The 26,903-nt window shown below is 48.6% G+C and overlaps 1 protein-coding gene across 2 annotated transcripts in view; it reads right to left on the reverse strand.

Moving 5' to 3' along the window:
* The window catches only part of DPYSL2 (dihydropyrimidinase like 2), a 126,179-nt gene that overhangs the window by 26,157 nt on the left and 73,119 nt on the right, over positions 1-26,903 (reverse strand). For both annotated transcript variants that reach the window (XM_058720259.1, XM_058720260.1), the window contains exons 4-6: positions 3,767-3,931; positions 772-833; positions 179-259 (exon numbers count right to left, since the gene is read on the reverse strand). In XM_058720259.1, the coding sequence (XP_058576242.1) occupies positions 179-259; positions 772-833; positions 3,767-3,931 (308 nt within the window). The remainder of the gene's footprint in view (positions 1-178; positions 260-771; positions 834-3,766; positions 3,932-26,903) is intronic.

Consider the following 26,903-nt stretch of genomic DNA (forward strand, 5'->3'; position numbering starts at 1 on the left):
GCACACGTCCCCGACATCCACGCTGCTGGTGAGGCTCTTAGCACTGTGCCCAGGGCGGTCACACCAGGTCACCCTGTTTCTCCTCCTTGCAGCTGAGCCACAGAAGTGGTTTCCTGCTCCCGAGCCCACCTCTCACCCTGCATGTCATGAAGAAATGATGAGGAAGAGGGCCTCATACCTCTGCAATGATGTCACCGTTTTCTGCGTGGACTTGGGCGATCGCACCGATATCCCGGATCACGCTCAATACTTCATAGATCTGGAGGAGGGGAGGGGATCAGAGACAGGGACGTCCATCTACCTGCTCACAGGCACAGCCACTCCCCTGCCGGCCACAGGAGTCAGAAACGGCACCGGCGGCCGCTACTGTTAAGGCTGGCTCTGTGGACAGGCCCCCAGGGCAAGGCTTCCGGCCACACGTGGCCGAGCAGGCCCGCTTGGCAATCAACAGGGGCAGCATAACCTAAGGGACGCGGAGTAGGGGAGGGTCATGGATGACACCCGGCTCTCCGCCAGGTTTGCTGAGGTGGCTCTGAGTACATCTCTGGGCTATGCTGTCCCACAGGGGCAGGTCTAAGGCTGACTCCAGAGCCCTGGGGGCCAGTGCACTGGCTTCAGACCCTCCCTAAAGGTAAAGTTACATCAGGGAGTTCATCCACCAGCCATGTCCCATGAAGCCAAGGGACATACATACACCGGAGGCAGCTTCCAAGACAACGACATTGGCCCAAATGTACCAAATGCCTGTTCAGAAAAGGCAACTTTCCTTACCTGGGAATCAGTTAGCTGGAAGCGATCTTTGAAAGCCATGTACACCAGGAAGGAATTGACCCCTAGCAGACAGACAAAATAGATAGGTGGACACAGGACTTTAATAAATAAACCAAATAATCTGGAAGCGACTAAGAAAGGTATAATACTATGCATATATGTATATAGATAGAGAGAGAGAAGGACGGGAGAGACAGAGACAGAGGTGGAGACAGAAATATAAAGAATTGGTAAAAGAGGGTGCAAAAGCTTTTAGCATCCTGACAGTTTTTCTCTAAGTTTAAAACTATACCGAACTCAGAAGTTGCCTGTACCTCTACGTGTATTCAAATGCACCGCAACGTTATTCACATTAGCCAAAGGCCAGAGGTGTCCGCTGACCGACGAATGGATACACGAAATGTCGTACAGTCATACAGCAGAACGTCACTCAGCCCGAAGCTGGAAGAATATCCTGTCACATGGATGAACCCTGAGGACATTACCTAAGGGAACTAGCCAGTCACTATAGGACAAATACGTAAGATTCCATTTACAAGTCAAATTTACAGAGACAGGAAGTAGAATGTCAGGGGCGGGGGGGAGGGGGGGGGCTGGGTGGCTCAGTCGGATGAGTGTCTGACTTCCGCTTAGGTCAAGATCTTGCAGTCCATGGGTTCGAGCCCCACGTCAGGCTCTGTGCTGACAGCTCGGAGCCTGGAGCCTGCTTCGGATTCTGTGTCTTCCTCTCTCTGCCCTTCCCCTGCTTGAGCTCTGTTTCTCTCTCTTTCTCAAAAATAAACATTAAAAAAAATTTTTTTAATTAAAAAAAAGGAGAATGGGGATTGCCAGGCGTTGGGGGTAGGAGGGACTGGGGGGTTGGTGTTTAATGGGTACAGAGCTTCAGTGTGGAAAGATGACAAGTTCTGGGGATGGGTGGTGAAATGGTTGCACAACAATGTGAATGTACTTAATGTCACTGAATGTATATTTAAAAATAGATTAAGATGGGGGCACCCGGGTGGCTCATTCAGTTAAGTGTCCGACTCTTGATCTTGGCTCAGGTCATGATCTCACAGTTCGTGAGTTCAAGCCCCACATCAGGCTCTGTGCTGACAGCTCAGAGCCTGGAGCCCGCTTCAGATTCTGTGTCTCCCCCTCTCTCTGTCCCTCCCCTGCCCATGCTCTGTGTCTCCCTCTCTCTCAATAATAAATAAACGTTAAAAAAAATTTTTTTAATAAAATAAAAATAAATACAAAGTGAAAAAATAAAAACAAAAGTTGCCCCCAGCTGTTGTGACTTTGAGAAGAAAATGAAATCGAATATTCTGTGAAGATCTACAAGATCTAGATCTTTCCTCTGGTAAACAGACTTCCATCCAAGCTGATTTTTAAGAAACGTTCTTGGGGCGCCTGGGTTGCTCAGTTGGTTGGGCGTCCGACTTCAGCTCAGGTCATGATCTCACAGTCTGTGAGTTCAAGCCCCGCATCAGGCTCTGTGCTGACAGCTCAGAGCCTGGAGCCTGCTTCGGATTCTGTGTCTCCCTCTTGCTCTGACCCTCCCCTATTCATGCTCTGATTCTCTCTGTCTCAAAAATAAATAAACATTAAAAAAAAAAAGAAAAAGAAATGTTCTTAAGTAAGAAAGGGTCCAATAAGCTGATGTTGCAATTCTCACCCTGGTATTTCAGAGTCCTTGCCTCCCGAGGCACCAGACCAAACATCCCTGCCTGACATCCATCACAATGGTAAACAACTGTACTGACGACCTTCTAGTCTTGGAGTTTAATTCAAGCCACCTGGGGGTGCTGGACGCTGCCCGGGCTCAGTGGCTCGGGACATCCCAACCCTTCTCCCTGGCCAGGCAACAGTTGCTATGGTGACACTCTCGCCTGATTTGGATTCATTCAGTTTAAGTATGGAAAGCTAAACCCTTTAAGACTCTGTATTCTCAAAAGCGAGAAAGGTCAAGGGTTACTTCTTTTCTTTTAGGTGGAACCTTTGTGCCAGAAAGAATCTTAGGATATCTAGTCCAATACCCTCATGTGATTTTTTTTTTTTTTTTAACGGAGACTCATGAAATTTAAGTAATTCCCCAAGGTCATACATATAGCTAATGCGAGGAAGACACACTAAACCCAAGACTCCAGAGTTTCATTCTGGGCGTTTTCGGCCGTATTCACGGATACCTACCGTATCCACACCTAGAGACTTCCCTCCCACTATTTTACCCACAGCGGTACTCCTGGGCTTAGAAGTCTCAGAACCCGAAAGCAACAGGCGCTCCCCTGACAGTTAAGATCCCATGAAGCCAAGAGGTCACCCTAGGAGTCTAGTCTATAGCCAAGCTCAAGAAGACCCCAGAAGATGAAGTGACTTGGCATTAGCACCTGAACTCCCAAGGTCCCTGTGGACAGAGGGGTCCCAAAGGCACCCTGAGGTAGTCCGGATTCTTCCGGCCTGCCTGGGAATCCTCCAGGGCCCAACCCCTGGAATCCTACTCCCTGAAATAGTCCCCTGGGATGAAAAAGACCTTTCAGGTTGTCCCAGAGCCTCCTCACCCTCAAGTCTGTCCTGGTCCTCGTGGGTTTGCAGGAAGAGTCCCCCACTCGGCATCCTGGGCACCTCCTCCCCCCTCCCATGACGGTCCAGAATCCTCACTGGGACAGGCGTTCTTATCCTCTGAGGGCAAATCAGTCCCATGGCCTCAACTCTTCAACCTGGCTGGGCGCAGTTCCCTCAAACCAGTAAGCTGTGTGCAGTTGTCACACAGGAACCGGTCCCCCTGGGGAGGCTCCGTTCGGTTCTCCCGTCAATGAAAGCTTCCGTTGCCGCACTGGGTTTGGCTGCCTCCAGTGGGCACCAGCTGCGGCCCCACCGTCTCTCCTTGCAGGCATGGAGGAGAGGCACAGAAGGGGTCTGCAAGCGCTATTCACAGAGCTCTCCTTCAGAGAGCTGTGCCGGCTCGTGTACCGAAATGGAAATATCCCCGGAGGTGCCGGTCAGCATAACCTACCGTGGTCCTTCACCAGGGCCTCTATCTCCTCCTGGATGCCCTTATGCCACTCCGTGATGTCCACGTGCAGAGAGTAGTCACAGCAGGACTTGCTGTCAGCCCACTCCCTCCACTGGTCGAAGGCTGCCAGCAGGCTTGTCCCGGGCTCGGGCACGACATGGTCAACTAGAAAAGAACAAACATTTGTCGTCATCAACAGAAGGCTCGAGGGCCACGGGTCAGCAGCAGTTTTCCTGTCTCAACCTTGAATAAGGCTTCCTGGGTCCAAAACCGAGATGGTGATCTCTACAACCAGCTTCTAAGAATCCACTTAAACCAACGGACTCCCCGAGAGGGAGAAAGCAGAAAGCAGAAACCTTGGCATGGCACGATTACTCCCACGAAACCACGCATGAACTGCCCAGATCTGATTGCCCGGCTCAGAGTCCCTGAAAGCAGGTACCTTGGGACATCTCACGGACAATGAGTCCTTACGGACAATGGCAGTGTCAGATGGCCGGCCAGAGCTGCCAAACCTTTCCGTGTGGCGATAGCTGGCTGTGAGGCGCCCCCCACCAGACGGCAAGGAACTCGAAGATGCTGGACCCTCGCCACGCAGGCTGAGGCTTTCAAAGCTTCCCCGGCGTATCCGATCTCTCGTCGGTGCTCATGTTTCTGCAGCATAATACCACTTTGTAATGTAAGGGAGATCTTTTCGTCTTAAGAGTTCAAGGCGTCTTTTAAAACAGTGGTTATTGTTATATAGTTATTGAGTTAGGCTGAGATGGAAGAAGGGGGGCTCTGGACTCCAGGTGAACTGAGTTTGTCTCCTGGCTCCACTACCTGCCAGCAACACGCTCTTGGGGAAGCTACTCAATCGCCACTACCCTAAATTTCTGTGCTGGTTTAAAATGGGGATATTAAATGCTGCACACGTTTGTTGTGAGGATTAAAGGAAACAGCCTATCTATCGATCTTTTGTCATTCCCCTATTTAAATCTTCCAGCGGTCTCCCCTTAAGATAAAGATTAAAGTCCCCAACAAGGTCTGCAAGATTCTGCCCAGCCTGGCCCTTGCCCCCTCTAACAACATCACTCTGGATCAACTTCCCTTTGCACTCTGCTCTCCTCCAACCGCGTGGGCCACCTTTCAGTTCCTGCTCCCTTCTGCCACAGGGCCTTTGCACAGGTAGTAATATCTCTAAGTCTCAGAGAGCTCTCGCCCAGTTACCCTGATGAAAAGGGGGTTACCAGAACAATTATTACCCATCCCCTGCACAGAGACACTAAAATATGCACTGCAGTGACTTGTCCAAGATCAAATCAAACTTACGCAACAAAAAAAGACAAAACCCAGGACTCCTGACCCCTAAAGCAATGAATCATTCTTCTAAATGAAATATTAGCTTTCCTACACCCAGGTAAGTAGTTCTCGGCTAAGAAAATGCCAGCCCAGGCAATGCCAGTGAGCTCAAATTTCTGAAATGGATCAAATCTTGCAGACACTGCTCAACCGTCATCAACCGAGCTTGGTTTTGTACGTCTCAAAAATATGCACATCTGAGCTGAATTGTCTTTTGATGAAATGTCCTTTTTTCTCATCAGTAGCCGTATATGTAATTAAGCGCCTAGCTGGTACTGTAATATGTATAGTGTTATCTAACGAAAGCAATGAGGATGTCACACTTGGGATGCAAGTCAGTTCCATCTGTAAAATGCTAACAGAAACCCTGGCAAAACAATTCCAATTTTCTTAAACTGTGCCCCACCCCGCGCCCCGCAAAAAAGGAGGAGGAGGAGGGGGCGGGGGCAGGAGGAGGCAGAAGACAAGGAGGAGGAAAATAGAACTTTGTTGCAAATACAGTTTGGATAGAATCTCCCCAGTCACGCCCCTGGCTTCGGCGCTTGCCCCACCGCACCAGCCTGCATAGGCAGCCGGACAGATGGATCTTGTCAAATCTTTCCCCAGATCCTGCCACTCTGCCGGTTAATCCTTCGGTGGCTGTCCAGCACCTTAGGAGCCAAATTCAAACTCCCCCCTTGGTCCTGTGGATCCAGTCTCATCACTCCAACACTCTCCTGCCCCTCCCCCTGGCTCATCCCCGTCGGCCCCCTGCCATTACTTGAGCTGCCCAACTCCGCCCGACCTCCAGAACTTTGCACCAGCTGTCTTCTCTCTCTGGACACCCATTCTCTTGGCTCTTTGCTTGGGCATCCCTGCCTCCCCCTCACTGGCTGAATGTCACCATCCCAGGCTGGCATCCTCGCCTGCAGTATTTCTGCATCCATCCCCCCTAGTTTGCAATCTGACTCCCCCATGAGGATGTAAACTCCCTCGGAGGAGGGACTGAGTGCCTGGATCGAGGAAGTGCTCAACAAACATTTTCAATAAATGAATACATGTTCCCTTCCAGCTCGCATGCCTCCCTGCAAGATCAGGTCAAGCACCAAAGGAGGTGCTCTCCTGGGAACGTGACCAGATTTTCCGGCTCAGCCTCAAGCATATGTAAGGAGGTCTGGTGCTAAGCTACTCAAACTGGAGTGTGTTTAAGAACTCTCTTGAGGGGCGCCTGGGTGGCTCGGTCGGTTAAGCGTCCGACTTCGGCTCAGGTCACGATCTCACGGTCCGTGGGTTCGAGCCCCGCGTCGGGCTCTGTGCCGACGGCTCAGAGCCTGGAGCCTGTTTCAGATTCTGTGTCTCCCTCTCTCTGTGACCCTCCCCCATTCATGCTCTGTCTCTCTCTGTCTCAAAAATAAACGTTAAAAAAAAAAATTAAAAAAAAAAAGAACTCTCTTGAGAGCTTATTAAAACACAGGTTCCTGGACATCCCCAGAGTTTCAGATTCTGTAGGTCTGGGCTGGAACCTGAGAATTTGCATTGTCTTAAAGTTTATTTATTTTGAGAGAGAGAGAGTTGGGAAGGGGCAGAGAGAGAGGAAGAGAGAGAGAATCCCAAGCAGGCTCTGCACTGGAAGCGAGGAGCCTGATGTGGGGCTCGAACTCACGAACCATGAGATCCTGCATGCCCTGAGCCTAAGTCAGACGCTTAACCGACTGAGCCACCCAGGTGCCCTGAGAATCTGGTTTTTAATCATCTCTCTTGGAGCTGCTGGGTCTGCCTTGGATCACTAACTGAGTGCAAACCTTTTCCCATTTTCTTCTCCAAGCACCTGAACTCACTCATGCCCATCTTTACCCCGTTTTACTACACAACAGCATTGCCAGTTACAAAAAAACATCAGGTTCCCTGGCTGGAATAATACCGTAGCCTCCCTCCATGTCCAAAAAACAGCTCCTAGGGTTACGAACTCTTGAAAACTCAGGATACAGACAAAAGCTGAGGGCTCCAGGGAAATAAACATGTTTCCTCTAAAAACGAATGACACTCAGAAACGTGTCCATGGAAAGCCTCCTCATGTTTTCCCACGGTCCTTTCCCTAGGAGCTCTCTCCTAGGAAGAGCTGCCCCAGGGCACAGGGCAGAATGTCATCCTCACTTCCGGAGGGAGCAGAGATGACCCACTCACTGGAAGACACAAGCCTGCAAAGGATTTGCCTGGAACTCTCAGGCCTTGTCCCCGGTGATTTCCCTAAGCTGTCCCTGCAAGAGCCTGCTGGCTTTTGCCTCGCAGCTGACTTTTTCCCCTTGTGTAAGACGTGAGGGAGAGCTCATCAACCCAGCCCTCCACCAGGAGGTGAAAAGAGAATGACCCTGGGATCCAAGAGCTCTGGGCTCCGTCCCGGTTCTGGTGGCACCTCTGCCCTGCTGTGTATACTCCACGGGAGCTCGATTTCTGCATATACAAAACACGGGCACGAAAGTACACGCCGTGCAGGGCTGCAGGAGGGTGAAGGAAGCATGGATGAAAGCACCTGGAAAAATGTCTGGCACGCACTGAGTTTTCACCCCCCTGGGACGAACACTCAGAAACACCCTGTGGTTTCCGTGGGAGGCCCATGAATCTGGTTTATGAGAGAGCCAAGAACATGCCCCGGGGCAGTGGCCTGAACTCAGAACTTAGAACCAGCATCCGGAAGTGCTCGCATCTGCAAGACACCAGCCGTTTCCAAAGGACGATTTTTACTTCACTTAAAACCTAAGACCGGACATTTTTTTAGCAGCTTTACTGCAACGTGATTCACATACTGTGCAATTCACCCATGTAAGCCGTGCAACTCAATGGTGTTTGGGCTAGTCACAGAGCTGTGACCAGCCTCGAATTGGAAAACCCCGTTCCCATCTGCCGCCCTTCCCCATTCCCAGCCCCAGGCAACCACTAATCTGCTTTGTGTCTCTGTAGATTGGCCCTTTTCGGACATTTCGTGTCAATGGAATCATACAGCATGTGGTCTTTTGGGTCTGGCTTCTTTCACTTAGCAGGTCTCCAAGGTTCATTCCTGGGGGAGCATGTATCAATACTTCATTCCTTTTTGCCTTGAGTGGTTTTGGTATCTTTACTGTTTTTAATTTAATTTTTTTTTTTTTTTTTTAGAAAGAGAGAGCATGAGCAAGGGAGAGGAGCAGAGGGAGAAAGGGGAGGGGGGCAGGAGAGAACCTTAAGCAGGCTCCACGCTAAGTGTGGAACCTGACATGGGGCTCGATCCCACAATCCTGGGACCAGGGATTACGACCTGAGCTGAAAGTAAGAGGCAGTCAGTCAACTAACTAAGCCACCCAGGCACCCTGGCATCCCATTTTTATGTTTACTGGATACTGGCAAGGTGTTATACAACACGGCAAAGGAGCTGGACCTTGAAATTCAAATACAGAACTCCTCTGGAGTTTGCAGTGTTTAAAAGAGCCTATTTTATTTTTAGCTTCTTACTTTGAGGTAATTGTAGATTCACCTAGAGTTGTAAGAGATCTTCAGAGCCTCCGCCCAGTGTCCCCCAGGGGTAACATCTTGCTTAACTTCAACACAACATGACAACCAGGAAGTCCACATTGACACAATCCAAGACCCCAAGTTTTCCAAAGGACAGCAGTTGGGGCTTCTGATCAGCTCCAGGGGGGCAGCATTATCGAAAACACACAGAGACACCACCGCTGGCCCTGTTCAGGGAATTAAAGTGGCTGAGCAGGAACCACCCCCCAAAAGTCCGCAGGGGGCAAGCAGGTGGAACGGAGAGAAGAGGGGGACCCCTGCTGGGGCCCCCCCTCTGGCTCCAGCTTCTCTGAAGCCTCACCCACAGTCGCACGGAGGCCCACCTGTAGACACCCCGCTTGGTCAGTACACACGGCACCCCGCACGCCAGCGGTATTTACTCTATCAGAATTGCCCATCTCCTGCCTCGCATTCCAGAATCATCCTGACTCATTCTCTAGTCCCTGCACTTAGCTGTATGTGCGTCTGCCTCTCCCTTTCTCATCCCAGATGAATCAGTGGACTTGAATTAAAAGCAAGCCGTCAGGGAGACGACGACACAAACCACTGCTGGCTCATCTCTGTGGCATCGAGCTGGCATCTACTCAGCAAAATGCCGGGCGACCTATTCAGCAGAGAATGCCTTTTGTTAGTGGAGAGATGAGAGCCTTTGGGAGCCCCCGGGCGTGCCAGCTAGGAGAACACGGTTTTATTCTTGGGTGGGGGGGGGGGGGGGGAGCAGAAAGGGAAGAGAAAGCACCTGTCCCTGGGAGCGTAAGGGGTGCCCAGAGGAGAGGTAGTGGAGGAAAGACCAGGGTCAGACGCCCGAGTGCCTGGCCCGCTCCGCCCCTTACTCATCAGTGTGGCTTTCTTCACGACACTCCTCTTCTCTGGGCTTCAGATCCCTCCTCTATGGAGCCCATACCAGTACCTAACGCCCGGGGTTCCAGGGAGGTGTAAGCGAGCTGCCATGGGAACTCCCGGGACGAATGCCTGCTACAGACCCGCACCCAATAAACACCAGCAGGAAGACAGTTACATGCTCCTCTATATTGAAAACTACCACACGTAAACCCCTTGTGAAGTATTTGTGAAGTATTTCAGTGCCTCTAATGCACACGCGGACAGGGCTCCCTACTTGCCTGCACAAATACACTGCTTCTCCAACAGTGCAAAGAAGCATTCTCCTACTGGCTGAACTACCTAGAAGGTCTGTGCCTGATTTTCTTACCTACAAGCTGGTGACCATAACACAGCTGGAGTGCTCAGTAAGATGGGGTTCGTAAAACAACAAAGTGCTCTTCCAATATGAGCACCGTCATTCACTTCCTCTTCCCTGCGTCCCCCAAAGTATCCAGCAGGAGGTCCAGCATACAAAAGACTCTCAGTCGGCACAGGAGAGACCAAACATCATACACTCCTCTGGCAAGAAAGGCCTTGGCCAACTCAGTACTGGAGCACTGAGAAACCTCTTCCTCTGAGGGGCCCAGCCATGCAGTCTGAGAATCCCCATCATTCCCTGGAAAAGTCCTAGGCACACACAGCTCTCCTGTCGTCTGCCAGAAAGACTCACTACGGCTGGTTTTTAAATCCCAGCCTTCCTGAATGCCGGGCAAGGGGACCCGCCAAAGTGACTAACGTAAGTATAATCCACATACTTCAGAATGGGAGTATTAGTAGGAGTGCCTGGGTGGCTCAGTTGGTTAAGCGTCTGACTCTTAATTTCAGCTCAGGTCATGACCATGGTTCGTCAGTTCAAGCCCTACATCAGGCTCTACACTGACAGCAAGGAGCCTGCTTGGGATTCTCTCTCCCTCTCTCTCTGCCCCCTTCCCCACTCGTGCTCTCTCGTGCACTCTCTCGCTCTCTCTCGCAAAATAATAAACTTAAAAACATGGGAGTAATAGTAAAAAAAATTTACACTTATCAGATACTTCCTATGTCTGGTACGATTTCATCCATCTTTCGTGGTTTACCTCGTTGAATCCTTACATCAGCCCCCTTAAGGTCGGAGCCAGTGGTAGCCCCAGTTTTCAGTTGGAGAAGCTGAGAATAGTGGGGTTACGTGACCTGTTCATGTTACTTAAATCGCAGAGATGTATACAGAAGGTCTGCAACATTCAGACCATCTGTGCTTCAGCCAAGCAAGGCCCTGGGAAGAACTCTGGAAGGTGGTCAATAATGTGGTCTTAGCCGGTACAACTGTTGGCTGGCAGAGGTGACCCCAGGACGTTTGACTCCAGAGCCCCTACTCTTCTTAACTGCCTCTGCTCAAGAGTGGACAGGGAGGTGTGGCTCTCTGAGAAGTAAAATGCAGTCTTAGCCCTTTAATATTTTATAACTACAGCATGTAGTTCAGTAATTCAATTAACAGAAAACTGCATCATCAGCCTGACATGTGCAGGAATATAAACTCATGCCCCTCACTGCCTGAACCTGGAGGCACCTAAAGAATTCCCTTATTTCTCTCTTGGCCAAACTCTCTTCCGTGAAATCTTGTTTTTAAAACAAAGCAAATATATTCACATAAACCAAGCTCAGCCATGATTAATTGTTCGGCATCCAGCGATCACTGCTAGAATCATTAAGCCAGAGGCCGGAGGGAATAAGGGCCGAAGCAAGATCCAGTAAAAAGTATTTATAAAACAAGCAAACAACCTCTTACGTGATCTGATGATCGGCCAGCTTCAGAGGGAACAGAGATAGAGGATACAGACCATACCCTTAAAATGGTTAAAGTCTTGTTTGGAAGAAAAAATACATTGCAGGGTGCACGGAGGAAATGACCTTGCTCGATCCTCCTGCCTACTACACATTCCCACCCTTGCCTTCCCACCAAGCTCTGGAAAGAGCGGAATGCTGTTGATGCCCCACGCTGTCACCTCCCATTCGCTTCTGGACCACAGCACCCTCAGCTCCACTGAGCCGATACCCCCCGAGCGAGCTCTCAATTCCTCTCATCCCCTGGGGACCACCACTGCCTTCCACGACCTTGGGGCGTGACTGTCCGCAGCGGCCTGCTGCCCCGTGCCCGCCCCAGCTTCCGGACAGCGCTCCGCGTGTCTGCTGCTGCTTCTCTGAATAGTCGTCCCCTGGTTCCTCTTTTGCCCCAGCATTTTCAATGCTGGTGTCCCTGGGAGCCCTGTCCTACTTCATTAAATTCCACTCACATTTCTGACATTTATTCAAAAGGTCCTGAGCCGGGCATCTGAACAGCAGACCCTTCTCCAGCTGGCCTGCACGGGGCCTCTGATTTCTTGCTCTTGTCTCTTTTCCTCTCTCATTCCCCCCAGCCGTGTCCTCTCTTTCCTCCCCCACCCCCACCCCACCCCCATCTCCTTCCTCCTCCGTCCTCCGCTTCCTGCAGTCGTCCTGGGGCTCAGTATTCGGCGGGCGATGGATGTGGGGACTGGGACTCTGTTCACTCTCAGGCAAATCCCGGGATAAGCAACTGGGAGCGGCAGCCTGTGGTCTACAAGCTACAGCACCTGTCAGGGTTCCTTCTGCCACACGAAGGAAGCAGCGGGTGGGTACCAGGAGCTTCCCACACCTGCAGTCCACGCCTCCTGCCCACAGATTTCCCTTCCTGTGGCCTATGCCCACCAGAATGAGACAGCCATTCCTTCCAGGCTGCCGGCAGATCACCCTGGGAGTCCAGGAGTCTGAGCTGGAGTCTGAGGGTGGGAAAGGAGAGGCGGGGAGCGAGGCACAGAAGGCCCAGCTTCCACACCCAGCGTTGTGCCTGAAGACGGTCCTGGGAAGACATCCTTAGCTTTCTTCCACTTTCCCCCTTTAATGCAGGCATAACCAGAGCTCCCCATGTTAGAGAAATATATCCACCCCTCTGGAAGTATTCTTCCAAGGGAATGGGACAATGGAACCATGGTATAACTTCGTATCACCGTTTGCATCATTTGATAGCAGTGATACAACCTCACATGGGCACAGCTTCCCAGCGATTTACAAGGTGCTACCACAAGCCTTATCTCACTTGATGCTTACAGTAGAGAGGCAGACGCGTTCACGATGCTCGCGTCACAGATGGGGGGCTGTGGCCAGGAGCCTTGCCTGCAGTCATGCAGACACAAACTCACAGAGCTGGGGTCCAAGCCCACTTTGTTTTACAGCCTTTACAGCCTTGACTAACCACCACCTTCTTGGTGTTTCTATGAACACCACTCACCTCAACTCTTCAAACCTAGGCTTTTTTCTAGTATCGGAAACACAGGCAGGTTCACTTAAGTGCGCAGCTAATGACCTAAACCTAGTGGACACGGACGGAAATGGCCAACGTGAGCCAGTGACAGTCAATTTGGGATGTCAGATGAAAAGCTTGTCAAAATGTCAGCACCTCATAAAACCCCTTTCTGTGAGGCTTGGGGTAGCCTGCAAATGGCCTGGCATGCACACGGTATGCGAGATCAAAGGCCAGGCTAATGAAATCTGTGTGTGGGGACGAAGGGTCATTTAGAATCTGTAAAACCTTTAAGAGTGTCAAGCCACATGGGGCGCCTGGGTGGCTCAGTCGGTTAAGCGTCCAACTTCGGCTCGGGTCGTGATCTCGCAGTTCGTGAGTTCGAGCCCAGCGTTGGGCTCTGTGCTGCCAGCTCGGAGCCTAGAGCCTGCTTCGGATTCTGTCTCTCCCTCTCTCTCTGCCCCTCCCCCACTCATGCTGCCTCTCTTTGTCTTAAGAATAAATAAAACATTTAAAAAAAAAAAAAAAAAAAGAGTGGCAAATTACACAATGAGCAGAAGTTGTCTCCCTGACTTAGAAAGAGCAGACAGGGAGTGACTGGGAGAGCCTGAGAGCCCATCGGTCGGCAGTATGGGGTCAACCTTCCCCGGAAAGGCCCATCAGAGTAGACCAGTGGCCTTGGGGAGGGAGAGAACAGACCCACCAAACAGGCTTTACTTCAAAATCAGCCTCTGCGGTCATACTTGGTAGTATGCTCTCAATTCACTCAGAAAGGATGCCCCTGGGGCACCTGGGTATCTCAGTCGGTTAAGTGTCCGACTCTTGGTTTCGGCTCAGGTTATGATCTCACGGTTCATGAGTTCGAGCCCCACATCGGGCTCTGCTCTGGTGGTATGGAGCCTGCTTGGAATTTTCTCTCCCTCTCTCTCTCTCTCTCTGCCCCTACCCTACTTGTTCTTTCTCTCTCTCTCCGCCTCAAAATAAATAAACTTTAAAAAAAAGGAAAGAAAGGATGGCCCTAAGCTGCGTAGTGCCTATAGAGAAGGTTCCATCAAACCCTGAATGGTGAGAACAAATCTGTAGAAACACTGCTTAGCCACCAGGAATGCACAAAGAACGTGGATTGTTGGTGCGCAAGGAAGCTTCCAAATGCCCATGAGCCTGTCTCGTTGATATAGGCAAGTCCGGGAGATTCGACAGGAGGACATCTTATTGGCTCAAATCAGGTTCAGATCCAGGACGCTTAGAAATTGTTCTGTCTTCTTGCCAATGAGGAATCTGAGTCCCAGGGAAGCGTCAAGAGTTGCAAAAAGATACAGGAGATGTAGCAGTACCAGAGTTAATCCTAGGTCTGAATCCAAAAGCTTACCGTTTCCTTTCCTTTTTTGTATATATAAAAGAAGAAAACACTACCTATAATCCCACCATCCTAACAGTGACCATGAATCTTTTTCTGTATCATCTTCTAGACCTGTCTTGTGCATATATTTTATATGGGGATAATCACAAGGCACACTCACTGTTTTCTTAATACCGTTAATACCACGTTGTCTTACAGTCTTCATGGTTCAATTTTTATAAGCACTACTTGGTAGGGGAGGAGGGAGATCTGCTACAACTTTCTTAACCATCCCCCCGTGTTGAACCTACAGACTGCCTCCAGTCTTCCTCTATTACATAATGTTCTCGTGAACACATTCTCGCAAATACCTTTCTGCCTCTTCTAAGTGCTTGTCACCGGAGAGGGCCCTAGAGCTGGGATGAACGACGCTTCTTCATACAGATGACCAGGTTGCATTCCCAAAGTGTCACCAGTTCACGCTGCCATTAGCAACCCATGGAGATGTCCCCCCAGCCAATGCTGGTATTTTCATTTTATTTGCTTACTATGTAAGGGGGATGAGAAACAAAGCTCTTTTCACTATACTAAGCCGTCTCTCTGTTTCAGATAAATGGCCACCTTCCAAGACCCAAATAGGGAACTGAGCAATACACGAGAGACCAGAACAACCAGCTGGACAAAGAAGTTACTGACAATTTAACAAGAACATGATTAAATGGCCACGTCCACCATCTTAGCTCTGGTGCCCCCCAACCCTCCTTCCAGCTTTGTCACGAGAGCCTAAGGTGACTCCCACTAAGGCTGTCTTGCTGAGCATCTGACATGGAGACAGGAGATGGGAGGCAGAGCTGGAGACAGCCCAGGCCCCCAGACCCCAGGGGCACAGAGAGAAGTCATGCTTTGTCTCCACGTTATGTTTGCCGAAAGACAGACCCTGAACAGGAAGCTCCATCCCCGAAGCACGATGATGAAATCGTGGCCCAGGGAGAAGGCAGGGAGAGCCAAAGGTGAAAATCCCAGCCAAATTCATTAGAATGCAAAGCTTCAAACTTCAGATCCATGGAGGATGTCTCCAAGAGATGTTGAAATCATTGGCTAAGAGTGGGAGAGGGTTCTGTTTCTTGTAATTAGACAGGCATTCTGAGTCTGAAGAAAGGCCAAGGGTATGGCACCCCCTATCCCTGCACCAGCGGGAGAACCACAGGGTTGGCTTCAGGCTAGCGTTTTGATCCTGGAATTCCTCAGAGCATGGTGAAGTCCAGGGGAGTGACTCCTCCCTACACGGTTCCACAGGCCCTGCGGCTCGCAGGCTCTCAAATGCCCCGCTCGGACAACCGGCCCTCGGCACCAGCCTCTGAAAAGCGGGGCTCTCGCTCACGAAGGAAATGTTAGGGAACCAGGAAATGCAGCGTTGGGCACGAGTGGTCTCTGATGCTGCTAAGCGTCCAGGCCGAATGTGCTGGAAACACGGTGTGACGGAAACCCACAGGCAGTGCGCTGCTGAGGTACAGAGCTCCCTTGTCTGGGGTCGACTCTCCGGCCCCGCCACTGACTCGTCCTGGGACCTCAGGCAACTTATTCAACCGCCCCTCCCCAGTGCCTCCGTTTCCCCATCTGCGAAGTAAGAACGGCAACAGGGACTACTTCCTAGAAGAGGGGGAGAAGCACGAACTCTGAGCCGGCACCCCAACTCCACCACCCACTGACTATATAACCTTAGCAAACCCTTCTCTTCTCTGGGCCTCAGTTTTCTTACTCGGAAGGAGATAGTAACAGCACCCGCTCTCAAGGCTCTTACGAAATGGCATTTGTAAAGGGGCTTATAACAGAGCTTGGCACAGTAGGTCTTACATAAGCATTTGCTAAATTAAAAGCAAAACAGGATTGTCTTGAGGATAAAAGGCCGCTTGCCCCAATTCCTGGCGCGAAGTCAGTCTTCCTTCAATGTTCAATTTTACTTAGAGGTATCACAAAACGGGGTCAGGGCTCGGGGCACCCTAGGGGCACAGAATCCAAGGGCATTCTTCAGTGCCCCGTGTGGGCCAGGGGCCAGGGGCCAGGGGAAGGGCTCGGTGGGGTCGGCTCAGGGAGAAAACCCACTGAGGAGTAACAGGTCATGAGAACAGACAGGATAAAGGCGTCATTGAGAGGAGGCCCGAGGCTCCCGGGGTCACAAGAAAAGAACAGCCCAGAACTTTAAGTCTTTTGCATAAAACTAAATAAGACCAAGATAAGCAAAACGAATCTGTCCTGTTTACACAGCAAGTAGGCACTGGTTGTAAAATGCAAGACAGTAAATGCCAGCACAGGAGGAATCAGAGACCCTCTTTCAACCAACATAAATATAGACTTTTCACCTCCCAGGGAACCTCTACCCAATCAGAACAGAAATCACAAACTAATCACCATTATGAGCGTTCCCCTAATTCCCATCACAAGCAAAGAAACCTGAGCCTATCCTGGAAACATCACTTCAGTTAAATCTCCCGGCAGGCTTTTCAAAACATTGAAACAATTTATATATTCAAAATCCCCCGGGGATACGGGCACCACAGGCTGGGATCTAGGATCTGGTTCTCCCATGTCAACTACTGGGGAGGGGAGGACCTAGCAGGTGAGCTTTGTAAGGGCTGGTAGCCAAGGCAGCCCGAAGGTCTGCAGATTTCCTGAGCAGACCCCTTCCATCAGCCCCGTTTTCCAGACACTATAGCCTGGGTACCAGCCGGATGACCCAAGAGGGTGTGCGTGCGCATGCATGTGTGAGTGTGCACAGGCATGTGCGTGCATGCGCATCTGCACGCCGGTGCGCGTGTGACAGGGACACAGGGGCTGGAGGGTTGTTCCCTCCACCTCCCGGGGCCTTCAGGCTGCTTTAAGGAAATGGAGACGTCCCACTTTTCACCACAAAGTCTGCCATAAAGTCAAATCCAGACTACGAACAAATTACAGAAAGAATGCAGGAAAGTAAGGAGCAACAGGGACCCTGGGGCCAGGGAACGACAACCTCAAGGGTGTCCGTGTGGGTCCTGGTCGGACTCTGCTCCGAGGAGCTCCACCTCGAAAGAGGGGCGGCAGCTGGCTGCGACAGACCCAGATGAGGTGGCTGGGGAAACATGTGAGTAATGACACTTCCTCTGTTTGTCTCAGCTTTTGGTTGCCCGGGGCTACCGGACCACAGATTCAGTGCTGGCTTGCCAAAAATAAGAGATTACAGGGCTGTGTGGAACATCGCAAAAACATAAAAGCCCCACTGCAAGGCTTTCACGTGCAGAGTGGGTTTGTCTCCGTTTTCCTTCCTGCTGGTCCCCTGTTGGGAAGGGAATCCAACTATAAACTCAAGGAGCTGCAGCTTCCTTATTATGGCCCAACAGAAACCCGTGTACTCGCATACATAATGGGTAGAACTATGTCAAATGCTACAACCAAAGACCCAAGGTCAAGGACAACAACGGAAAAAACAAGAAGCAAATTAAAGAAACAGGGTCATGTTTACATTCCTATTCAAGTAGATAATCAAACAAACCCCATGATCTGATTACAATCACCTTTCTGAGGAAATGTGGCCCAAAATAAAAGATGTCATGCTCACAACTACTGTATTTCAGGACATCATTTATGGGCACACGCCAAATAATATAATAAAGACAACAAGAGGACCTAGTTCAGATAAGAAGTGACGTGTGCTCGGGACTCTAATTAGCTGACGAGCAACTAATCCACCTTGTACAAAGCTGCTGCGACAAGAGTCTCACTGTGCCTGAAAAAGAACATACCGGCTATTGGATGGCAGCTCAACCTAGAAGCAAAAGCATGGGGAGCCTGGTGTCTATTCTGTTTATTCCAGTTTTGCACAACTGTCTTCCTTGCATCCCCTCCAAAGAAAGTTGGGCAGGGAAGGAAGAGTTGGTGATGTCATATGTTGACTGGGACCTATCTAGAGCCAACATAATTGACGGGTGTTTTCCTCCTAGGAACCTGGACTGAATTCAAAAACACAGCATAACATCTCTGGAGTCTGAACCACGGTCATTGTATCATCATGTGCTCCCCATCTCGGGCGGAGAGCTAACGGTTCAATGGGTCTTTTTCCCCTAGTTGATTAATAAGACTCTGAATAACAGCCAATGTATCTGGACAATGAGGTTTAAGCCCGATAAGGGACCCAGCTGTTCAGGGAGCCTGTCATTAAACCCTATCACCGTGTGCGTAGTTGAAAGTTCACAAACGCCAGCCTGCGCCACGGTACATAAAATCCAAACACTTCCTCACATTATGTTCTCTTCCTCCCCAAGAACGACAGGGGTGAGAGATAATAACCCAGATGCAAAGGAGCGTTCCAAGGAAACTTTTCTTTCTATAAAATTCCTTTAAGTGCAAAAGTACTTAAATGCCAAAAACCTGGAAAACAAGAAAGAATTTAGGAAAAACCCAAAATTTTCTGTTGTTCCATCATCCAAAGAAAATACATGTCTGATGTATGTGTACCCAATCTTTTTTCCTACCCACGTACACACCCACTTACGTATTCTTTACGAAAGTAGTATCCTAACTCTACAGTATGTAAGCTGTATTTTAATAAAGCTCTTTTAAAAAAGAAGCTCTTTTTAGAAAGTATCAAATCAGGATATAGGGATCACGGTCTACTTTTCTTCCATCGATATGCTGTGAACATGTTCGTATTCGTAGATATTTTCCACAATAGTTTTTAATGACTACATAACTACCTTTTCCTCGAGATGGCTATCATTTACTTAGCCAATTATGTATTTCGTTCATTTAGGTTGTTTTTCATCTTTTCTCATCAAACATAATGTTACAGTGAACACCCGTAGAGCAAAACAATGCATACTGGTAATTCAGACTCAAGGGGTATGAATATCTCTTGCTTATACATTTGCAAGGCCCTCGTTAGATACAGTCTCACTCCCCTCCAGAAAGGCCAGATCAGTGGAAGCACCTAGCAGGCACTTAGGAGTGCCATTTCACCACAACCTAGTTAACAAGGTATTACTTCCTTTCACTATTTGAAAATTCAGTAGACAAAAATTAGCTCAGTGTTATTTTAATTGGTATTCTGTATTACTCATTCAAGTCGAATATTTTCCCTTAAGTTTTATGGTAGAATTATTTCTTCGTTTGTGCATACATGTTCATACCCTTTATTTTTTCTATTAGTGTTCATCTTTTTATTGAAATGTTAACTTTTCATATTCTATTTTACTTCTTTCTCTCTCTCTCTTTTTTTTTGTTTTTTTTTAAGTAGGCTCCACGACCCCTTTGGAGCCCAATGCCTGAGATCAAGACCTGAGCTGAGATCAAGAGTCAGACGCTTAACCATGGGGCGCCTGGGTGGCGCAGTCGGTTAAGCGTCCGACTTCAGCCAGGTCACGATCTCGCGGTCCGTGAGTTCGAGCCCCGCGTCGGGCTCTGGGCTGATGGCTCGGAGCCTGGAGCCTGTTTCCGATTCTGTGTCTCCCTCTCTCTCTGTCCCTCCCCCGTTCATGCTCTGTCTCTCTCTGTCCCAAAAATAAATAAACGTTGAAAAAAAAAATTAAAAAAAAAAGAGTCAGACGCTTAACCAACTGAGCCACTCAGGCACTCTTAAGATTCCACACTTTAAATGCATCAACCTTTCTCGTATTTTTCAAATCGAATTTCCTACTTCTGGTGTTTCTTTTGACTATTTTACTCTGATGACGTCTTTCATTTCTATGTTGTCACGTGTCTCTGTCTTTTCTGATTCTACCTCTATCTAAAGCATGGGACTCTTCATCTATATTTTCTTCTGGTTCTCTCTTGACTTTGTTGCTTAAATTTAACTTAAACCCTCCGAAAGGTATTTGGATAGAGGATGTGAATAAGGAGTTTACTTTTCTCTATTTTTCAAGTGGTTAACTATGCCAGCATAATACTATGACTGTGCCATCATTTCACCATGAGCTTGAAATGTTCCTTTTTTCACACAAATACCTATAGTTTGTCTACTTTACCTTACTGACATTGATGTCTCTTCTAGAAGTAGTGCCATATCACTTTAATTATGACATGTGTATAGCTTTTTAAATATCCCATTAAGTATGGCTTCCTGCCCTTCTTCATTATGTGCTTTTAAAATATGTTCTTGGCTTTTAGGGTTTGTTGATTCTTTAACCCAAACTTCAGAATCATTCAGTCAAGTGTCAAAAAGCCAAAATACTCTTTGAGGTTTTGGTTGGAATCACACTGAATTTATACATTAATCTCTAAAGAATATGTTCCTTTACAGAATTAGGTCTTTCTATGCATCAACATAGCATTTTTTTTTTTAAGTCTTTTCTCAAGTCCCATATATACGAATGTATTCTTGTAATCCCGTTATTTTATATTTTGTACAGCTATTGTGAATGGGATTCTTAAATTATATTTTCCAGTTGGTTACGTCTGGCATATGAGAAAGCTGTTACTTTTGAATACATATCTTTATTTTTTCACTTTATTAATTTATTTTGAGAGAGACAGGACGCGCACGTGTGCGCACAGGCACAAGCGGGAGGAAGAGACAAACAGAGAATCCTAAGCAGGCTCCACACAGTCAGCACAGAGCTCGGTGTGGGGCTCAATCCCACAAACCCAACAAACTGTGAGATCATGACCTGAGCCAAAACCAAGAGTCGGATGCTTAACCAACTAAGCCACCTAGGTACCCCTTGAATACATAATTTTAAACTGGTCATGTTAATAAGCTTTCTTCTTAGACCCAATATTTTCTTCAGTTAATTCCTTTGAATATTTCAGACCACCTAACAAATAACAATCATTTTATTTTTCCTTTCCAGTATTTTTACCGCTTATTTTTCTTGTCTTATTACATTGGCTAGGACTTCCAGAACAACGTTATATAATAGAGATAGTAACTGGAATTCTGGCCTCTTACTCAGCAGGGAGGGAAACACTGAAGTATGTGCTGGGCAGGCACTAGTGCTCCTGCCCAAGTTCCATGGCCCAGAGACCTGAGGCAAAATGAAACTTCAAAGCAAAGAGAAGAGAGCAGTTTCTACACACTTTCCCCAACCGGACAAAAATGCCTTTGAGAAACACAGAAGATACTGGATTCTAAAACAGACCAAATGAAGACAATGCTAATATCTCCTACGGTAAATGCAAGACTGGACAGGGAGGGGATTAGAATGGAGATGGTCAGATGTCAGACTTTTCCTGGGTCCTACAGTGAAGCAGTGTCAAAGCACAGTGGCCAACAGAGCCCAAGGAGCATCCAGCAGCTGATTTCCTAGGTCTGGGCTTCCTCTGACTCTCTCCAGAGAAGAGAGATGTGTTCTCTCACACATTCATTCACCTCTATCCCCAACTAGGCTCGTTTCTCACCCCCCACCCCCAAGAAGCCTTCCAAGACCATCCAGATGGAAGCTGTCCACTTGCCCTTCAGACCTGGCAGAGTACTCCTCTGGCTTTCACCTCCTCCCTGGCATAATTTCCAAGACACAATGACACTGCACTATCCACATCTGGCCATCTGACTCCTCACTCAAACTCCATACAATTGCCCCCAAAGACCTCCATTCAGTTAAAACAAACTGCTCTCGGGAAAGAGTAGTTACAGAATCTCACTCAGCGCCTGCCTCTTCCTACCCCCATACATTAGCGAGGATCTCCGTCCCCTGGTCCTCAAGCAGAAGGCATTCTTGAAACGTGAACTTAAAGGAGGGAGGCTAGCAACCACAGTCAGGTACTCTAGTAGCAATAAGAAGTAAGGGAGGCCAGGAAGGGAGGAGGCAGGGAAACGATGAAATGGAGACAAATACTCCCAGCAGCTAGAGACCATTTGTGGGAGTTTTTAAAAGCCCAACACTTTTGCAAGCAGCACAATGCTCTAACACAGATTCAAAACAATAACCTTGTGGGGGGGTGGGGGGGGTGGGAACTAACCTTGAGGCATTAAGAGTTTAAAGTATGTTCCACTCCCTTCACTTAGAAGGAAACAGGCACTATCCCTGAAGAGGTTTTTTGTTGTTGTTTTTTTTTAATACATGAGAACAACAAAGAATATTTTCTTTTATTTTCTCCTACTTTACTATTACTTCTTAAGTAAACTCTATGCCCAACGCGGGGCTCAAACTCATCACCCCAAGATCAAGATTCACATGCTCTACCGACTGAGCTAGCCAGGTGACTTTGAAGAGGTATTTTTCATCAAAATAGTTAAAAGTGCTTTTGTTTTAAAGGGTAAATTTTTCAGGAGGGTGGAAGGGGCCTTTCAGAAAGGATGGAATTAACATTTATCATGTGCCAAACACATGCTCGGTAGTTTATATAATCTATCAAATATAAGCCGTACCGAAACCTTGAAACATCAGAAAACTGTGGCTAAAAATTACCATATGATTCAGCAATTCCACTTCTGGGTGTATATCCCAAAGGATTAAAAGCAAAGACTGGAACAGATACTTGTTCAGAGAAGACTGCTCACAATAGCCAAGAGGCGGTGACAATCCAAGTGTCCATCAACAGATGAGTGGATTTCAAAATATGGAATATCCATACAATGGAGTATCATTCAACCATTAAGAGGAAGGAAACTCGGGGCGCCTGGGTGGCTCGGTCGGTTAAGTGTCCGACTTCGGCTCAGGTCATGATCTCGCGGTCCGTGAGTTCGAGCCCCGCATCGGGCTCTGTGCTGACCGCTCAGAGCCTGGAGCCTATTTCAGATTCTGTGTCTCCCTCTCTCTCTGCCTCTCCCCTGTTCATGCTCTGTCTCTCTCTGTCTCAAAAATAAATAAATGTTAAAAAAAAAAATTTAAAAAAAAAAAAAAAAAGAGGAAGGAAACTCTGACGCATCCAGCAACATGGATGGACCTTGAAGACATTACGCTGACTTCAATAAGCCAGTCACAAAAAGGCAAACATGTACGATCAACAATTCATAGTCAAATTCATAGAGTCAGAAAGTAGCACACTGGCTGTCAGGGGCTGTGGGGAAGAGGACCAGGGAGTTAGTGTTTACCAGGTATAGAGTCTCTGGGCTGCACACTTAAAAATGGTCAAAATGGGGGCGCCTGAGTGGCTCCGTCAGTTGAGTGTCCAACTCTCGGTTTCAGCTCAGGTCACGATCCCAGGATCGTGGGATCGAGCCCTGCTGAGCATGGATCCTGCTTGGGATTCTCTCTCTCCCCCTCTGCCCCTCACTCACCCCCCTCTCTCTCCCTCTCTGTCTCTCTATCTGAAATAAAATTTGTTAAAAATGGTCAAAATGGGGCCGCCTGGGTGGCTCAGTCGGCTGAACATCCGGCTTCAGCTCAGGTCATGATCTCACGGTTTGTGAGTTCGAGCCCCGCGTCGGGCTCTGTGCTGACAGCTCAGAGCCTGGAACCTGCTTCAGATTCTGTGTCTCCCTCTTTCTCTGCCTCTCCCCTGCTCACGCTGTCTCGCTCTCTCAAAAATAAATAAACGTTAAAAAAAAAAAAGGGCTTTTTTTAAATGGTCAAAATGGTAAACCTTAAGCTACGTATGTCTTAGGGAAATTTAAAAGAATAAATTAAAAAAGAAGGAAGAAAGGAAGAGAAAGAAAAGTGTGGCTCAGGGACGCAAAAAGTACTTGCTCAGCTGGTATGCAGTGAAGGCAGAACTCAAACACCAGGTGGCCAAACCCGGAGTCCATCCCTGCATCACACCTCCCTTAGGCCATGCCCTGCCCCTAAGGCAGCAACTCCTGAAGACCTACCCTCGCACAACAAGGGTTTCCCATCAGTGCCCCGGTCCTGCCCTCAAGGAACTGACTCTCCACCACCCGCAGTCCCTCAGCATTGCCTGGGACAGGACTTGGTTGGGTTTTGAGGCAAACTGGAAGGGAACAGAGTCTGGAAAAAACAGGGGGCAGGGGCTCCCCTGCGGCCTCAGAGATCAGTGGCAGCACTCCTGCCCCAACAGGCTGCTCTCACACGACACCCCTCCCCACCAGCCTCCCCTCCCCACTCCCCTTCCTTCTAGACTCCCCCCATGTCCTTCCTGCTGGAACTTTTTTTTTTAATACCCAGCAATATTAATTTACTTGTAAATTCTAAAGGGTGCCAGACTCTTACTCACCGGCTCCCATGTGCCTCGATCCAGTCATGCATGCCTCGCTTTTGGCTGGACACCTCCTCCTGCTGCCCACCCCACAATCGGACTCCAGGGCAAAATCCTGGCCTGCCTTCAAGCCTCGGCGGAAGTCTCCCCCTGACCCTCTCAGGCAGATTTTAAAGATGTCTTTTTCTCAGCTGCCCCCTGAACCTTAGTGTAGGGGCTACCACATTATATTGTTAAGCTTTTATTTGCTGGTCTCCCCAATGGCCTGCGAGTTCTTTGAGAATGGGAACCCTGTCTGCAGTCTGAATGCTGAGACCAGTACCTACCGCGCAGCAGAATGAACATCAGCTGAACGGATGAATGAACAGGGTTTTCTTAGCAGTGGAAACCACGGTGCTCATTAACTTTGTTTAAACAAAGCAATAGCTGCGACGGCACTGAGAAAGTGACCACATCCTTCTCGTTATCACTCTCCGCCAGCCCACATCAATCACGGCCTCCGCAGTCGAGCACAATACCATCAGTTCTCAGATGGAGCAGGTGCTCGTTGATACTACGTCAGAAACATCCAGAGAGCGATGAGGGAGCCGCCCCAAATCCAGGGCGCACACTGAAGCCACGTTCACACACCTGATGTCCCCTCGCCCGATGACAGAGGCGGGCAACATCCCACCAGGACGAGCCTGCATTCCGCCTTGTATTAGTTGGGTGGCCTTGGGAAAGTCACTTAACCTCTCTACTCTGCAGCTTTCTCGGGGGGAAATGCCGGGGAGGGGCTGGGGGCGCAGGCATTTCCCACCCTGTCTTACAGATTGTGAAAAGGAGGGTCCCAGGGGAGAGCAGCTGTGTGTAAAGGGCTCTGTAACTGTAAATGCAGAAGGTAAACTATCTTCTTAATCTAGCCTATGGAGAGGGGGGATGCCCATCCGAGGCAGGAATGGACTGGCCTGGGAGATTCCCAGGTTTCCCCGGGCCTGGGGGGCTTAGGAGCCTCTGCCAGGTTCCCTCCCTGGCACGGGGTAGTTTACCTGCCCACCCCACCATAAAGCAGAATGAAGGATGGTCAAAAAGGCAGCAAAACAGGACTCACTCTGGGCCAAAGGGTGAGATAAGAGCCAATGTGGAGGGGGCAGACGCAGTCACTGCAGCCAGCCAGGCCAATGAACCCCCAAGGAGAGAATTTCAGAGGCCATTGGGTGGGAGGCCAAACGGGTGGGCCGTTCTGTTGTATACGTGATTTCCATTACCTGTCTCATCTCGATGAGCATTCCTACACTTGTCACATCAGATGCCCCTCTGCAAGGCTAGGAAAACACACTCAAAACCAAGTTCTCACATCACAGATCAAGATAAGCGTGACTAAGGGTCAGTGAGCAAGCGGACCGGCCTTAAAATAAAGCCTAAAGTCAAACCACGATGACCTACGGCCTCACTCCCCACCCCGGTGGCTGTGACCAAAACAACGGACAATAACGAGCACTGGCAAGGATATGGAGAAACCGGAGCCTTCCTACACTGCTGGTGGGAAAGGAAAATGGTGCCGCTGTAGAAGTTTGGCAGGTCCCCTGAAAGTGAAAGATAGAATTAGCATAAACCCCAGCAACCCATCTGCTGGATATACACCCAAGGCAAATGAAAACATATGTGCACACAAAAACGTGTCCACCAAAGAACATTATTCATTTCGCAATAGCCGCAGAGTAGAAACAACCCAAATGCCGTCAACTGGTCAATGGATAAGCAAAATGTAGTATATCCATACATACACTATTATTATTCGGCCATAAAAGAGAATGAAGTGCTGATCCATGCCACAACACGCATGAGCCCTGAAGACATCAGGCTAAACGAAAGAAGCCAGACACAAGAGGCCACACATTACACGATCCCATTTATATGAAATGTCCGAATCCACAGAGACAGAGAGTAGCTGAGTATATGGAATGAGCTGGGGGTGGGGCATAGCTGCTAACTGCTATGTGGTTCCTTTCGGGGAGGTGAGAATGTTCTGACTTCAGGCGGGAGTGATGGCTCCACAATTCTGTGAATACACTGAAAACCACTGAATTGTACACCTTAAAAGACTAAGTTTTATGGCATGTAAATTATTTGTTGTTTTTTTTTTTTATTTTTAACGAGTCAGTATAGTTTGTGCAAGCCAACATGCACATACACACATAAATAACGAATGGATTAGTTAATTAATGAATAAAGCAAGCTTGAACTAATGAGACTATTACCTAGCATCTTTTCTCCTAGGGGGAAGCAGAACGGATAGGCAGGTTTTTTTTTTTTTTTGCAAATTGCCTTCGAGACAAAGAGAATGCGGAAAAAGCCAGGGTCAAACCAATCCATGAGGAGGGAACCCAATCAAGAAAATAATGTTTTCTGGCACAATCCTGGATGGAAAACCCATCGGTTGCTAGAGGCCACCTTTAATTGGCAAGGAGACAATGGAAATAAGGGATTTATGTCATAGAAACAGAAATGTTGTGCAGAACGTGGTTTCTGGATCATCTGACTCTCAGAACGAAGACAGAAAAGTCATATGCCTATTCGCTCAAGCCAAAGGCAGCAGAATACAGTTGAATAAAAACTTTCCATCTCCCTACAGACAGGGAATCTATTTCTTTTTTATTTATCAGCTTTTCCAGTCTGTCTTTCACTAGGAGGCCTTGCCATTTAATGAAAACCTACAC

This window comes from Neofelis nebulosa, chromosome 3 (assembly GCF_028018385.1).
Source record: "Neofelis nebulosa isolate mNeoNeb1 chromosome 3, mNeoNeb1.pri, whole genome shotgun sequence".
Classification (NCBI taxonomy): domain Eukaryota; kingdom Metazoa; phylum Chordata; class Mammalia; order Carnivora; family Felidae; genus Neofelis; species Neofelis nebulosa.